Source organism: Ips typographus, linkage group LG2 (assembly GCF_016097725.1).
Source record: "Ips typographus isolate SLU linkage group LG2, UJ_Ityp_2.0, whole genome shotgun sequence".
NCBI classification, from domain to species: Eukaryota; Metazoa; Arthropoda; class Insecta; order Coleoptera; family Curculionidae; genus Ips; species Ips typographus.
Window position 1 is genome coordinate 22229327 of NC_138423.1, and position 15741 is coordinate 22245067.

Here is a 15741-nt window from a genome sequence, read left to right on the forward strand (position 1 = left end):
TACAGTGAATAATAATAAGTTCCAAAAAATTCAAAAAAATGCAACAATGATGAATCTTTAAACGTTAATTGACTTGATGATATGCTATTTTATGATTTTGAAAGAATTTGAGATAATCTATAGACAATCACATTCTGTTATTTTATATTATTTCAAAACATTACAAACACAGTTTTCACATGGAGATTTTTACGTTTTGTCATCTAAGAGTATAATTCTAATTCCGCATTTATAATCTTCTCAGATTTTACTTCCAAATATAGAGGGAGAGTGATGAAGTCAAAGATTACATTTTAGGGGAGCCTTAGGCGACCTTTCTGTCACCGAAAACAAACAACTGAAACAAGACTTTCCCAACGTTTGAAATCTTACTCAGTCTTCTGCTGTTTTTATTTTAAATTTTACTTTTAGTTATCGATTACTACTGGGTCTAATTGACCTTAAATCAACCAAAACAAACAATACAGGAGCTGTTAAAGTCAACATCCTTCACTTGGTGTATTACAAGCCGTAACCTTAAAATCGCAACCAGCAGCCAATTTAAAGTTCAGCATTTTCCAACTCTGGGTGTCCTTATATTTCTGTTTCGGACAGAACGATGTTGTTTTTCAATGGAAAACTGAGAAAGTCATAAAAAGGGGGCTGGATCCATTCAACGGCGGAGAATATTGCTTTTGTTATGAAAAGTACAGCGTTTCAGTTCGACTGTTTATATTATGTTGTCATGAGGGAAATCCAGCACTGTGCATTTGTAAGTGTGATGCCACATAAATTATTTATTAGTTATACAGAGTGTGAATGAGTTTCAAATGAAAAAAATTGGATATTAACTGTGGAGCACCAGTTATTCATTGAGCCACCACACACCCTGTATTTATTGTGTTTAAAGCACGATATTTTCCATTATGACCAGTAACCAAAATAAAATATACCGTAAAACTTTGTTTCAAATATTTCAAATAAACCTTTAACTTCGTCTAGACGATTAATGAAAAGATTGATTTTTTTTTCAATCAAACTGTAAGGCGTGTAAATATTGAACGGAGTTCGTATTATTTCAATGTTTGTATTTACAAAATTGTAATTTTTGTTAATTAGTCCCAAACAACGTTAACATACAAAATAAACAGTATAACATTGTTATTATCATTTGCATAGCTGAAAAACTTTTTTTTTTGATATTTCAGTCTTGAAAATTAATCGAAATATGAAATTAAATTGAAACAATGCAGCTATTATACACTGACCAGCAAGTTTACCCAATTTTTCTCTATTAGATTAGTATGTAACATTTTAGAAGTTGGATACTTATCTAGTATGAAAAGTGAAACTTTTCCATATAATCCAAATATACCAAACATACATCTATCCATAGAATTTTCTGCTTACATACACAACTTATTTTCCCAGGCTACAAAATGATAAATAGCTTCCGATAACTTTTTTAAAGCTTAATAAATCCCGAAATGTATAACGGACAACCCATTTTTCTACTGTATAGTACACTTTTACAGCTCTTTTATACACCTTACAACATTCCACAATAAACGTTATGATGGATAGTTCAATTGTTGCGTTTCTTTGACATCACTTAATTTTAGAGAGATAACTGTAATTAATGCCAAAATCATTTATGACGGATGTTGGCAAATCACTTTAAATTACAATAATCACACATAAATGAAATTTAGTGAACAATACATTCATTACACACGAGGCGCTTAAATTATCCCTCAATTTTAATTAAAGAGTATTAATGGAAATTGGACGCTGTCCATTGTAACACCGACACGTGTTTGTAATGTTTGTACTCTAAAATTACAAATCAAACCACTTTCAAGTATTTAAAACCACTTTATTATTCAGTAAAAAAGTACAAAATATCACTTTACTCTTTACGTTTCAAGAGTACTATAATCTGGCGGTGCCACATAGTATTGAATACATTCAAATTGAAGCAATGTGGTGTTGCCCATACAAATTATCATATGAACGATAAGGTAAGCGCAAAATAATATGTAAAAAACACTTATAAAACCAATTAGTCCTAGAATGGACCAGTGTAGCTGGTAGTCTTGGATGGTTCCCACTACTAAGTACATGTTAATGCCGATAATGAACAAACTGAGCAATATTGACATTATTTTGTTTCCCCTGAAAAAAAATGTTTATTTGATGATTATCATTAATTTTGTTGTAATTTTTTTTGAGACATATACTATAAAATTAGCAGGGAGCAGACCTCTTAAGGATGTAAAAATATTGAAATAGTACAAGAGAAAAACAAGAAATGTTTTTGAACGTAATCGTATTTTTTTATTTAGTTTAAAACAGCAGTTTGTTGCACCCTGTCGCTTTTGGCCTTGTAACTCCTTAAGGAGGCCAGTAAGGGCAAAAACATTGTAATACATTCTTGTAGAGGATGAAATCTACTACAACTTTTCTTAATTACACATTTTTGTAACTCCTCAAATGACAGAGCTGGTGCAACCTATCGCTTTTTGCCTAGCTACTCCTTAAAGAAAAAACTGAAACTTAAAATTCAATTTTGAAAGGTCACGTGACTTTTAAATGGCAAAATATTATTTGAAGGATTACGTAACCGTTTTTTAGTTTGAACTGGTGTTTTGAAAATCACGTGACTCTTTTTACAGTGAAAATGGTCATGTGATTGTTTTAAATGGCAAAATATTGATTAAGGGTCACGCAACCGTTTTTCGGTTTCAACTGCAATTTTGAAAATCACGTGACCATTTTTTAATTATCAAGTTTTATTTGAAAAATACTGTTTTTTAACATCAAAAAGGATCCTAAAGATCACGTGACGGTTTCTAAGTTTAAACTGGTGATTTTCAAAGACACGTGACTTCGTTTAAGGTAAAAAATGTCCCGTGACTATTTTTAAGGTTGAAATGTCATTCTTAATATAATGATGTTAAGTACGAATTTTTGCATGCACAAAAATAACAAAAACACGTCAGCATAAGAATATTCTAGTAAAACGTAAACTTATTTTCTCTATTACCTGAGGCAATTTTTACTATTTTTGTCCTTGTGCACTACATAGCCTTAATACTACAGAAGTAACTAAAAATGGGTTTACTTGATACAATAAACACTTTCAATACATAGAGACAATAATTTTGGTAATAAATCTGAGAGAAATAATGATGAATTTAGGATAATTTTAATCACATCGTCACATCGTCTCTATGAATAAATAAGATTATGATATACTTTTTGGTCAAGAAGGTTTAGATGTCATTATTTTGACCCCTGCATAAATTTTAATATCTAACAACATTAACATAAAAAAAACTTACATTCCGTTAACAAACTCCTTCATAATTTTAGGACTGCTGGTAAATGCTATTAATGGAAAACAAGCAAACGGTAACTGGATACTCATCAAGGCGTTTAGAACATCATTAAAGGAAGTTAATTGTTCAATGCTGGTGAAAAATGCCACACAAAAAGTTGGAATGATGGCGATGCTCCTGGTGAACAAAACCCTTTTCCATTTCGCCCAATGTAGGTTCAGGAATCCTTCCATTACAAACTGGCCGGAATAAGTACCTTCAATGTTTCCATTACTACTTTAGTGGTTTATTACGAGTGCTGTCATACCTGTCATTGTGGAGCTTTGACCCGCAGCTAGAAGGCCTACAGCCCAAATATACATAGCTGCCAAACCGTATGTACAGCCCAAAAAAATTCCACCGTTATACATGTCGGCGTCAACTAATTGACCTGCTTCCGGACCGGTACTTGGGAAAACGGAAGCATCAATCGTAGTGTTGTAATTAAGACAGGAATCGTGCTAAAACATGGGTAAAAGTTCCAGAAGACAAAATTCTGACAAGGTCTCAACCATGGCAAATGGCGGATACGTCAACGTTGGAATTTTTTGTTCGTCACCGCCAACTACTTTAGCTTCCTCTATACGGGTGTGGTAAATCCAAAACCGACCATAGAAAAACCATGTAACTGACAGAGAAACGTAGATAATTGCATGCGTGGGACAAAGACAGAAAACGAAAAAAATACCAAGTAGGCCATATTTTCAGTACGCTGTTGCCAAAATCCAATACCGTCGACAAAATGTATTGGATCACCGCCCGCTGTACAAGAAAGCCAAGAAGGTGCATGCCAAAAATTCCAATATGGCCGAAATAGTGGTTGACAGTTTGCGTTTGTTTGTATTGTGGAAATTGAGTTTTTCGATGATTAAATTAATTTTTAAGGTTTAAAATCAAGACTTAGGATTACAATAAGTACAATATGCTTTCTCATTCAGTAAACTTATTGCCTCTTACATACATAAGTATGTGAGTTACATTTTGAGGCATTTTGAGAGCAACAAAGGTTTACTCTGAAGAAACAGGACAGCTTTTAGAAGTTCCATTGGCACATTTACATTTTAAAAGAAAGGTCTTGGTAATAATATAAAACCCATTTTCCAGTTTTGCTTACCTAGCTTCAAGGATTTCCAAATTTTCTTTGATTGAGCAGTTTTCACATTAGTTTGTTGTACTTTCCAGGACAAAGGGTTCTAACCAAACTTGCTTTGGCTGGACTTTATTGGGTATAAAAAGCCATATCTATACATATCTGGATCAGGAATGAAGCGTTCTTTGATTTTTCACTCACAACTTCTAATCAACTACACGAAAAAATAAAAAAAAAACATATTTTCTACTGCATCTGCATAGGTTTGTGTACGAAACAAAAACCGCTAACGCCGCCATTAAAAGTGACATTCTAGGCTTTCTTGTACAGAGGGCGGTGATTGGATTGGTATTGGATTTTGGCAACAGCGTACTGAAAATATGGCCTACTTGGTAATTTTTCGTTTTTGGTCTTTGTCCCACGCATGCAATTATCTACGTTTCTCTGTCAGTTACACGGTTTTCCTATGGTCGGTTTTGGATTTACCACACCTGTATAGTAAAAACAATATGGTTCTTACCACTTCCTTGTTGGTTTTCGAATATAGTCCATGTGCAAACACAGCCAAAACAAAAATATTAATAACCAGACTAACAAAAATAGCCACACAACATTCGATAAAGTAGTAAAAATTGGCCTCTCGTACTTTTTCACTTCGAGTTCTGTCAATTTCTCTAGTTTTGACCAAGGCAGAGTGCAAATAAAAATTGTGGGGCATAATAATAGCACCTAGAAAAAGCACTTGGTTGGATTGTCAGTGCAGTGAAGTGACATTACCAATAATTCCCACTGCTTGCAGTAAAGCCCTGTAGTCGCATTTGGTGCACCAAGGGTAAAACAACCCTTTGACTACTTGCAAAGAGTCAGGTTGACTTGTGCCATATTCGAAACCGAAAGTGACAGTCATAATACTGATTAGCAACACAAAAAATGCTTCCAGTTTCCGTAATCCGTAATTGTCGATAAAAAGAAAGGTGAATGTGTCCAGGATGGTTATTAACACTCCACCCCATAATGGTACTCTAAATTAGATACATGGTATTTTTTAATTATATGACAGAAATGTTAACTATTTGACTTACGAACCTTCTATTTGATAGCAAATAAATTGCAATTGCAGTCCCTATAACTTCTTGCATGTCACTGCCAATTATGGCAATTTCCATCATAATCCACAACAGAATTCGTGGTGTTTTGTGATATTGTCTGTAACATAATTCCGCCAAATGATAACCAGTTACCACACCTAAAAATATGCAATTGCTGTAAAAAATGCATGATTTGTGGGTTTTGTGGATACCTAATCGAGCAGATAACCGTTGCATTAATAGTCCCAAAATGGTGGCCCATAACAGAATCCACAGTAATTTATATTCAACAATTGTACCACACTGTAGATCACTTTCGATATTACCTGGATCCAAAAAGGCAATAGACATTAGAAAGCCAGGACCGCAAAATGCCAATAATTTTTTGAAACTAAATCCAGTCTGAAATAAAGTTCAATTTGGTTTGCTACACAAATTTGTAATATTGTTGTCCCAAATTCAGCTACAATTTTTCTTCCGTTATTCCAATTTTGTTTGATTTTTAGTATAAAACTATGTTTAGTATTTCTGTTGTTAAAAACGAAAATTAGTAAGCTAGTGAGCGGTCAAACTAAATAAAGGCAAAACATCAACTAGGCCTATAATTTTTCCATTGAATCAAAATGATGATTTCGTGAAACGATATTTCCTAGTTTTAACCAATTTTTGTCGCAAATATATGGAAGATTATCTTGGAAACCTTCATAATACAATATTATAGCTACCCTTCTGATAAGCAACGCAATAATATCCCTTGTACTCTGTTAAAATAAATAATAATCCCTTGTGCTCTGTTAGTTAAGTTAGGTTAACTTAGCTAAGCAATTTAAATACTGATAAATTTTAACTCATTTGAACCCCTTTTCCATGTAGAATATTACAAAACAAGCTTTGAAACACTAAATGAACATAGAGAAAGGACTGTAAATTTAATTGGTGGTGTTAAAATTTAATATATGCTTTGAACTTTGACAGATTTGAATCATATAAGGTTTAAAGATTGCATTGAGTAAAAAGTAAAGTAATTTTTCACAAACTCACAAGCGTATATTACTATTTTAAAAGCCTAAGTAGGACTGTCTTGTTCAAAATCACATTTTACTTCAAGCAAAGAATATAAAGTTGAAATTATTTTTGAAGACCAAAGCGTAACATCCACTGTATGTACAGATTAACAAATGTCTTTAAAAGAAGAAAAAGTAAAAAAGTTACAGTATCCTTTTTAGTCAGTGGCAAAGAATTTAAAAAATATGTATTTTAAATTCTAGGCAATTACAATAATTTCAACACATTCTTCTCTTGAAAATGCGGGTTTTAAAACAACAACAAAACGATTTTGAAAAATGTGCTTCTTTGAAACTAATTGTAGAAGTACGGTACCGGTTTTTTTAATTGCAGACTAATTGACGAAAATACAACAAAAAGCACATTTGAACAGTATGTTAGTAATATTTTATTATACCCAGATTTAAATTGTTAGTTTAGAATATGGTACCTCTATACCTTAACTGGCACGTGACATAAGTATAAAGTTTTATTAAATTCATTGTACGAATCTGCGATAAAAAATGTAACTACATTAAGGAAAAATCTTTGTGCAATCAACTTAGTTATTGATAGAAAGAAATTACCTCTTCTGCATCTGGAATTACGATTACTTCGTCCTGAAAATACGTTTGTTCTCCTTCAGTTTGACTGGAGGAAACAGGTTGAGAATCATGCTCTTGTTGTGCTTGATCGTCATTACCACGTGACCTTCTGGTTAAAAATTGTACTTCAGAACTTCCGGAATTTGTGACGTATTGATGGTAGATGTCGTCGTTATCACCATTTTGATAACATTCCACTGGATTTTCCTAAGTGAATTATATGTTATTACAATCAGTTGTGTGACTTTTTTATCTCTTCTCTAACGACAAAAAAAACTAGTAATTTAAGTGTTAAAAATTTTTTTAGAGTCTCACAACACAAACAAGGTTATAAAGTTTAAAAGGTTTTTTTTAGTCTCTTTAACTCTTCATTGTTGAAAGTTATTTGGTAACACATTTCTACTGTCTTTGTAGAGAACATTATTACTAATCTAATTTTGACATTTCCACATCTGAATTTAAAGTAATTGGACTAATACTATACTAGGATTAATTTTATTTTAGTAAATGCAACATTGTAGTTCAGATTAAGGGTGGAACGGACATTTAGAAAATTGTAAGTTTTGATTTTTCAAAAACTCAGTTTTTTGGCTTTTAACCTAGCCAAGAGTATACTTTCATAGTTATGGGATAAGCTCCCATTTTAAATTAAAAATGAATTCTAATTTATATAACTGGCCCTTAAGAAAACACTTTTTTCTACACTCACCATCTTTAATCAACTATTCACAGAGTGTTCATTGTACTAAACCAAAAATGTAAATTGGCAGTTTCTTCTGCTGATTTTACTGGACCAAACTACACTATTATATTACTTTGCTTTGTTTCTGTAACTCAAGTCAGTCTGCTTACTGTGCTTTTAAAACTAAACAAAGTGCAATTCGCACACATTTGCACACTTCGCACAACAATCTGGCCACAGGATGAAATGAATCATCTTAGGTAATTCCCAGTTTAATAAAAGTTCAAACCTATAAAAGGTTGTGGGATTTTTTTTATCATATTACTCAGTATTGTTTAAGTATAACCGCAATGTTGATACAGATACTGACTCGATATCTTTTTTGTTCGTTTTCTTCTTATCTATATTGTGATTAGTAAAACAGTACAATTTTTATCAAAGAGACATTAAATTGGAAGTTTAAATTGAATTAAGATCGTTTTTCCTGTTAAGTCTAGCAAGTAAGGTCGTCCTAAGGGAATAATGACCTGGAGTATTGTTTTCACAGACTGAACTTAAAACAAAGACTATTTCATTAATAGGTGTGGATGTATTATCTTCCTAGACCAATAACGTTAATCTAGATTTGTTACTTTTTTATTTATTTAAAACACTTTAGATAATACATGACATATTAGGTTAGTTAAGCTATGCTCTTAGTAATAAAATATTAAAATATGAAAAGGATTATAATGTTAAATATTATGCATTTTTTTTGTGTATATTAAGTTTTTTGGTGAATTTACATACCTCGGATGGAATTAAATTTTGACTTTCCATAACTTGTTGTACTAAAAAAACAACAGTTTACACTTTTTGATTCACTATGTATAGTAAAACTATGAAGGTTTATTATTATTACTATTTGCTTTTAGTTACCCATCTGAGTATTAGTAAAAAATGAGCACTTTCCCCACTCTGAAATAAATACCAACTGAATCTCAATAAAATTGGGTTTTATTTGCAACCAGCTTCTAATCTTATCTTGCCAGCTAATACTTTGAATTATAAAATAAGGGATAGCATAATAAATGCATCGTTATCACCTATTTAAACGTATTTTATTAAATTTCGTCCTGTTTTTAGTCAATTATTCAACGCTTAGCAGTTGTTTGTATGAAAAAATAAAGAAAAATGTATATCAGTCAGTAGAGACAAGTAAACCTGTTCCTCTACTGAAAGGTTACTTCTTGCTCTTAATAGTAAATCGTTTAATATAAATTTGAAATTTGCAGAATGATTAAAGCTCATTATACAGGCTGTTCCTAAATATCATGTACAAACGAAAGAGGGTGATTCTTTGGCATATTTAATTGCTAAAGTTTCATATAAACATGGGTCCGCCAATGCTTCGTTTTCAAGATACAGGGTGTCAAAGTTTTTTCTAAAAAACTTTTTTTAATAATATCTCAGACAAAATAAAATCGAAATTTGTTAGTGTTTTGAACTATGATAAGATGTCAAGTTATCAGTAATTGTATGATATTTATGTCTTCCAGAAGAAACCAGGGTTGGGTGAACTTTACCATAAAGCTAATTTACTACATTTGACACTGACACTAATGACAGTTAAAGTCTGTGATTAAATGGTACCTGTAAATAGAAGTTGTTGAATTAGTAGAATTCAAAAACAATTATTCTGTCAAGTTTACTCTACTTAACTCTATAAAACGTATTACGTGCATATTTACTACAATTTTCTTGTCAAACTACAAGTTTTATTAAAATTACCAATTAATCTACAATTACAGGCAGATAATATTCCAAGCAAATTAGCAACTATTTCCATTACTCTTTATCTGCGATTTTCTTGTTAAATCCTTATCCAGCTGTGAATTATGGGCAGCTTAACTAACACCAAACTACTGTCTACGAGATTGCTTTCCATTTTCAGGAAAATTGGCGATTCGGGCAATATGCCAACCTTCAAAACTGAAACAATTTTTATAACTGGACAATATGAGTGCTACGATTCCAGAATTTTAGTAGAAAATTTGTACTCTTAAGCACAAATACGATAAAACCAAAAAATTATGATTTAAAAAAAAATCAATTTAACTTTTACAGACCAGACTACACTTGAAAAACTTAGGTCGTTATATGTGTACTATATTCAGTTTCAATAAAATACGAATCTAGGGGATCTGAGTTTTCAAGATAAAACCCATTAGGGCGACTTTGCCCGTGTTCTGTTTGGTAATTTAGAAAATATTTGCTCCAAATCTCCTAGTAATTTAATGGAGAACCACCACTAAGCGTTTATGGTAATTTTTTCGATTGTGTTACTGATTTTTCTCGGTGTAGGTGGTAAATGTATGGTTTACCTACGTGTAAGCCATGAATATCAGTTTTTCATTTCAACGTGTAAAAGAATTTTTAACAACAAAACCAGAATACACAACAATTTAACCAAACTGAAAACTTGCAGAATGCAGTATACCTGCAAATTACCATTACAGGAATAACAGGAAAATACAGTTATACAGTGGCCAAAACTATTGTTTTGCAAAGTTGTAAAATTTAATGCACGAATTATTCTGCTTTATTGTACCCCACGTTTATTGTACTTATATGGACACATTAAAACGTTGTGTCAATTTATTATTAGCTTTATTTATAATTTCTTTGTATATCAATCAAAATTAGATTTATTACTAGATTTTTTCTGGAAATAACCTTGGCGCGTTCTTATTAATCCCCATTTCCTGGGCAGTTCAATTAAGACCGGCTTGAAACGAAATTCTTGTCTCTTGATAAGTATAAAAAGATAAAGGCCCTTAATATCTAAGCTGCTGTTCCATAAATAGCCTTTTATTGCAAAATTTAGATTAAGTTACAGGGAAAAAAGTAATTTGGTAATATGGGTTTGGCTGCGTGACTAAAAATAGTTAAAAACAAGTTAGAAGTAAGTTTTAAAAGTGTTTTGTTTGTTATTTGTATAGTTGAAGTTGTGTGTATTTTATAACACTATAAGTTAAAAAAGATCTGCAATTATGTGGTTTGTAGTGTTATTGGTGCCATAATTTATAGGCCACCTAATTCACCTGACTTGAACATTACAGATTTTATTTTATGAAGAAAACAATGATGATTTTTAAATTAAATCAAAATATTATTATAGTCCCGAAAAATGGGCATTTTTCACATCTATATAAATATAACATTCTGTTTTATTTATTAAGTTACAATACCTACAACAGTTTTTCTGGTATTATTATTTAGTACACTCTGTATAGTTTTCCGCTCCTGTACCAATCTTTCTTCTAATTCAAAAAATATGCAACTTTTACATGTTTGCCATTTCTATGTAAATTTTACATCTTAATGTCCTAACATTTATTTTTACTTCAATCTTTTGATGAGACTGAAGTCTATAACTTAGATAATTTAATATTGCAATTTGGTCACGCTTTATAGCATTTATAGCATAAAATAAAGATAACAAATAATTAAAAATACACTACATTAAAAATGATAAATCAAAAAAGTATTAAACCACTTAATAAATGTTGAAAACATATTGATCACAGTTATTGAAATCTGACAACACTGACTATGCTGTATTTAGCAAATCAACTTGTAAATGAAACCCAAAGTTTTGCTATTACTCCCTCAAATTCCTGAAATTCGAATTACAACTTTAGTTAGAGGGAATTTAATTCGTACGAAGGTTTCCTGTCAACATGTTAGCCCCAGTTATGATGAATGATTAAATTCCTGTGTATGTTTGCAAATTCTTTGTCTGAATAATTTCTCCTAATGGGAATTACGTAGATAACATTTTCTAGTCAAAAAAGTAATGATACCCTTTGGAATATCGGTGCCATTTCTGTAAATTCCAATTAAACAAAAATATAAACATTACTAAGACCGGTATTGGTAAATTCATAACATGTTTAACTTTTATCGCATGTTATTAGAAGCGCAATATGTGTAAAATCCCACATCGTTTAACCATAACCATCTCTGATTTTTAGCAACAACCGGCTTGAAAATAAGCGTCAGTGTGGAATTTCTCGGTATAAATGTAATCTTCAAATCAAGAATAAAACTGGTTCGGGCAGTGGCTTCTTCATATACTAGTATCGTGGAAACAATGGGTTGTAAAAGTTCTTATTTAGTGCTTGTAACAGTTATTAGTGCAATTTCGATCAATGGTCAAGATTTTGAAGTGCCGGATGCCACTGTTGAAGTTTACACACCCAGAGGATTTAGGGTGTCGATTCCAGGTGAAAAAACAACTAAATAATTTAAACTAAAACTGAATTTTAACATTCTATTAAAATACGTGACTGTAGTGGTTAATCAGATTCAGTCAGCAAGGTTAACATAATTATTGTTGTTTTGGATGTAAGGAACTCGCTAAAAATGAACTAAACAGGGTTTTGTACGGCTTGCACTGTGTCTTTGAAATAATTTTTGTAGTAAATAACAGGGTTAACTATGAATAAATCAGAGACAATAGAATTCACAGTAGTTTTTTTGACTGAAATTGATACACAACCGTATTTTTAAGGCAGTTTCAACCACAATGACATCTTTGGGTTTTTGTTTTTTAGGTAATTAAAACTCATTGATAATTGTTAAAACCAGAATTAAAACTATTATTTAAATACTCCTATAAACGTTAAAATATTTTGAAGAATTGTTAAAATAACTTGATTTATTGTTTCTTAAAGTTGCTAACATTATTAAGGTTTATAGTAAATCCAATAATTGTGCAAGCAAAATATTTGGATCTAATTAGAAAACTATAATGACATTTTACTTTCTTTAAAGAACTGGGTGAAGAAAGTATTTGAAACTTTCTGAAAATGACCTTTCCGGACACCGCAGATATTAAAAACATGTTGTAACACATCAATTATCAACACATTTTAGTGAGAGAAGGATTTAGAACTTTGACATTGCCATGACCATGGTAAAATTAGAAAACTGTCATTTTAAGCCAATAGTGTCAAATTATAAAAGTGCAATCGTTATTTATGATACCACATGTGCAAACATTTCAGCACTGTTGGTAACTTGTGACTGCCCAAAAAAGAGCTTAAATCTTGCTCATAGACCGATTTCTACTTCCAAATACTTGATATTAATTTTCTCATTAGAGTTTTCTAAAATGATCTATGTAACAATAACTATTGCAGATCAGGAAGGAATTAAACTTTTTGCATTCCATGGCAAAATTAATGAGGAAATGAACGGCAGAGAAGCCGGAACATTTTCTAGGGACATTACAAAAGCCAAAAACGGTAGATGGACTTTTTACGACTCTCAGGTATATGAACTATACAAATTTTAATAACTAACCTATAGAATCAAACATTCTATCTATTATAAAGGCAAAATTAAATGTGGGAGATGTTTTATACTACTGGACTTATGTGGACTACTTTGATGGAACACGCAAACTTGGATACCCAAAAGATGATCAATTTTTTGAAGTTAAAGGTAAGAAAAAAATATCTCTCTAAATCTTCGTCTACATTTTTTCGTTATTTTTTAGAGTTACTACCAAAACCCGGTGTTAGACCACCAACACAGGTAGTAACAACCAGCACTACTACCACAACCACCACTACACCTCTACCTGATGTTATTAACAAAAATCCTTTCTTTTGCAAACCTTCAACCACCACTGTAAAAGGAACGCAACCTTGTAGAGGCAAACTGATATTTGATAGTGACTTTAAAAACTACTTAAATAATCGAGATAAATTGTGGACAGTGCAGAGAAAATTTGCGTCTGGACCAGTAAGTTTACATTTTTTTAATGAATGTTTTTGAGTCAATTGGGGACATTTTAGGATTATGAGTTTGTTATGTACGAAGACAACCCCCAGACTTTAAGCTTTCAGGATGGTCGACTAGTGGTTAAGCCAATTTTAACAGATTCCGTGTATGGAGAAGGATTCGTAGGTCGTCCTCTAAGTTCGATAAACTTAGGCGAAAAGTGAGTCCACATAGTGATTACTCTTGAAATTCAGATGACTTGTTATATTTTGGTAATTGTAGGTGTACAGGAAAGTCTAGCAGCGAATGTGAGCAAGAAGTCCTAGGATCTCAAATTCTGCCTCCAATTCTCTCAGCGCAATTAACAACAAAAGACAAATTTTCCTTTAAATATGGAAAAATTGAAGTAAGGGCCAAGTTACCAAAAGGAGACTGGTTGTATCCAGGTAAATTAAACAACAATCTAAAATAAAATAATTTACTACCAACTGTCAAATCAAATAATAATTATACAACTCAGGGATAGAATTAGCACTTAGTAAGGGTTGTCTAATGGATATTCCATATACTTAATTTATTTTGTTACTTTGAGACCGAAAAACCAATCTCGATCTTAAAATCGATCAATATTTACTTAGAGCTATTCCTGAATTCGGAAAAAGAAGATTACGGACCCGGATACGCATCTGGCCAAATCAGAATAGCATATCTAGCTGGAAACGCAAATGATAATAAACAATTAAAAGGCGGTCTCATCCTTGGATTTCGACCTGCTGCCAGAAACTACGCCCTCAAAACTATTGAAGATTACCAAGGAACTTGGACGGACAAATACCATAATTTCTCTATACTCTGGAAACCAGGTATAAGTTTGAAACAACAAGAATAACGACGTTAACACTGAAATGTGTGTTTTTTCCAGACAGAGTTTCAGTGAGTGTGGATAATGTGGTTTACGGCACGATTTTTCCACCTGAAGGAGGATTCTCCAGTCTAGCGAGTAATTTACAGTTGGAAAACAGCGATAAGTGGAAACAAGGAAGCAATTTTGCGCCTTTCGACAAAGAGGTATACACTAAATTGTTTTGTTGTTGGTAAATATTTGTTAAAAATATAATTATTTAGATGAACATTGTTGTTGGAGTTGGTGCCGGAGGTCATAATTTCGAAGACCGTTCTGATGGTTCAAAACCTTGGGTAAACAATCAAGTGAGAAGCCAGAAAAACTTTTACAAAGCTAGAAACACTTGGTTACCTACATGGGGAAACGACGCGAAATTGGAAGTCGAGTACGTGCGAGTGTGGGCTTTAGATGAATAGTTTACTCGTTTATTCCAGTGACTGATTTTTATGTTGAACGAATGTGTTATTATAAGTCTGCTTGTGTTGTAACCGTTTTAAATAAAGTGAGGAATACCAGAGACCGCGTATTTTAACTGTGAAACAATAAAAGTACTCGACGTAACATCAGTTTTGAGAAACCTAATGAAATACACCTTCTCACTGACAGGAGCCAATTACTAGCCAAGAACACAAAATTTTTGGGAGTGCAGAATTTCTAGATTGGTCTGATCACATAAATGTTCTGCTAGGCTGGTTAAACTCAATTTGCTATGGAATTCGAATTGCCTCCGGGTATCTGAACCTGGCGGCCCTTAAAATATTGTACTTTGCCAACTTTGAATCGATTATGAAGTATGCAATTGTTTTGGGGTAGAAATACTTCAATACAGAATGTATTTGTAATTCAAAAAAGGGCAATTAGATTAATGTTCAAAATGAAATACAAAGATTCATGTAGATCCATCTTTAAAAAAAAAAAATAATGACAGTTTATGCAATTTATATATATGAGTGTCTCATCTTTCTTAAAAAGAACCAAAACCTATTTAACATCAAAGTCAATCATACATACAACACAAGACAAAAAGATGTAAACTGTCCAAAACATAGATTAACACTCACTGAGAAGAATGCAAAATATATGTGTATTCGCCTATTTAACAACCTACCAGACAGGCTGAAAACATTGACGGACAAAAGTTTTAAAAAAGAAGTAAAAAATTTACTAATTGAATTAGAACCCTACACTATAGAGGAT

General features: G+C 32.0%; 2 protein-coding genes and 1 long non-coding RNA gene across 4 annotated transcripts; 2 read left to right on the top strand and 1 right to left on the bottom strand.

The window, feature by feature from the left end:
- Positions 1 to 1834: 1834 nt before the first annotated feature.
- Positions 1835 to 8834, bottom strand: LOC145725498 (protein Malvolio-like). 2 transcript variants are annotated; one of them, XM_081974283.1, is made up of 9 exons: positions 8658 to 8834; positions 7169 to 7393; positions 5750 to 5939; positions 5536 to 5695; positions 5227 to 5471; positions 4970 to 5178; positions 3628 to 3820; positions 3324 to 3576; positions 1835 to 2154 (listed from the first exon to the last, which is right to left on the bottom strand). In XM_081974283.1, the coding sequence occupies exons 1-9, from the start codon at positions 8685 to 8687 to the stop codon at positions 1896 to 1898; spliced, it is 1764 nt and encodes a 587-aa protein (XP_081830409.1). In that variant the 5' UTR covers positions 8688 to 8834; the 3' UTR covers positions 1835 to 1895. The 2 variants fall into 2 exon arrangements, with proteins under 2 accessions (XP_081830409.1, XP_081830410.1); XM_081974284.1 differs by lacking the exon at positions 8658 to 8834 and adding an exon at positions 7896 to 8036.
- On the top strand, positions 7287 to 8607 carry LOC145725502 (uncharacterized). The gene is made up of 2 exons (XR_014177298.1): positions 7287 to 7421; positions 7921 to 8607. It is a non-coding gene; the product is annotated as an uncharacterized LOC145725502 (long non-coding RNA).
- A 3024-nt stretch (positions 8835 to 11858) lies between the features above and the next one.
- GNBP3 (Gram-negative bacteria binding protein 3) lies at positions 11859 to 15063 on the top strand. Its single transcript, XM_081974285.1, has 9 exons — positions 11859 to 12136; positions 13055 to 13185; positions 13250 to 13358; positions 13414 to 13661; positions 13715 to 13860; positions 13923 to 14086; positions 14279 to 14503; positions 14563 to 14708; positions 14766 to 15063. Exons 1-9 carry the CDS (start codon positions 12004 to 12006, stop codon positions 14958 to 14960), a joined length of 1497 nt encoding a protein of 498 aa, XP_081830411.1. The 5' UTR covers positions 11859 to 12003; the 3' UTR covers positions 14961 to 15063.
- The last annotated feature ends 678 nt before the right edge of the window (positions 15064 to 15741 follow it).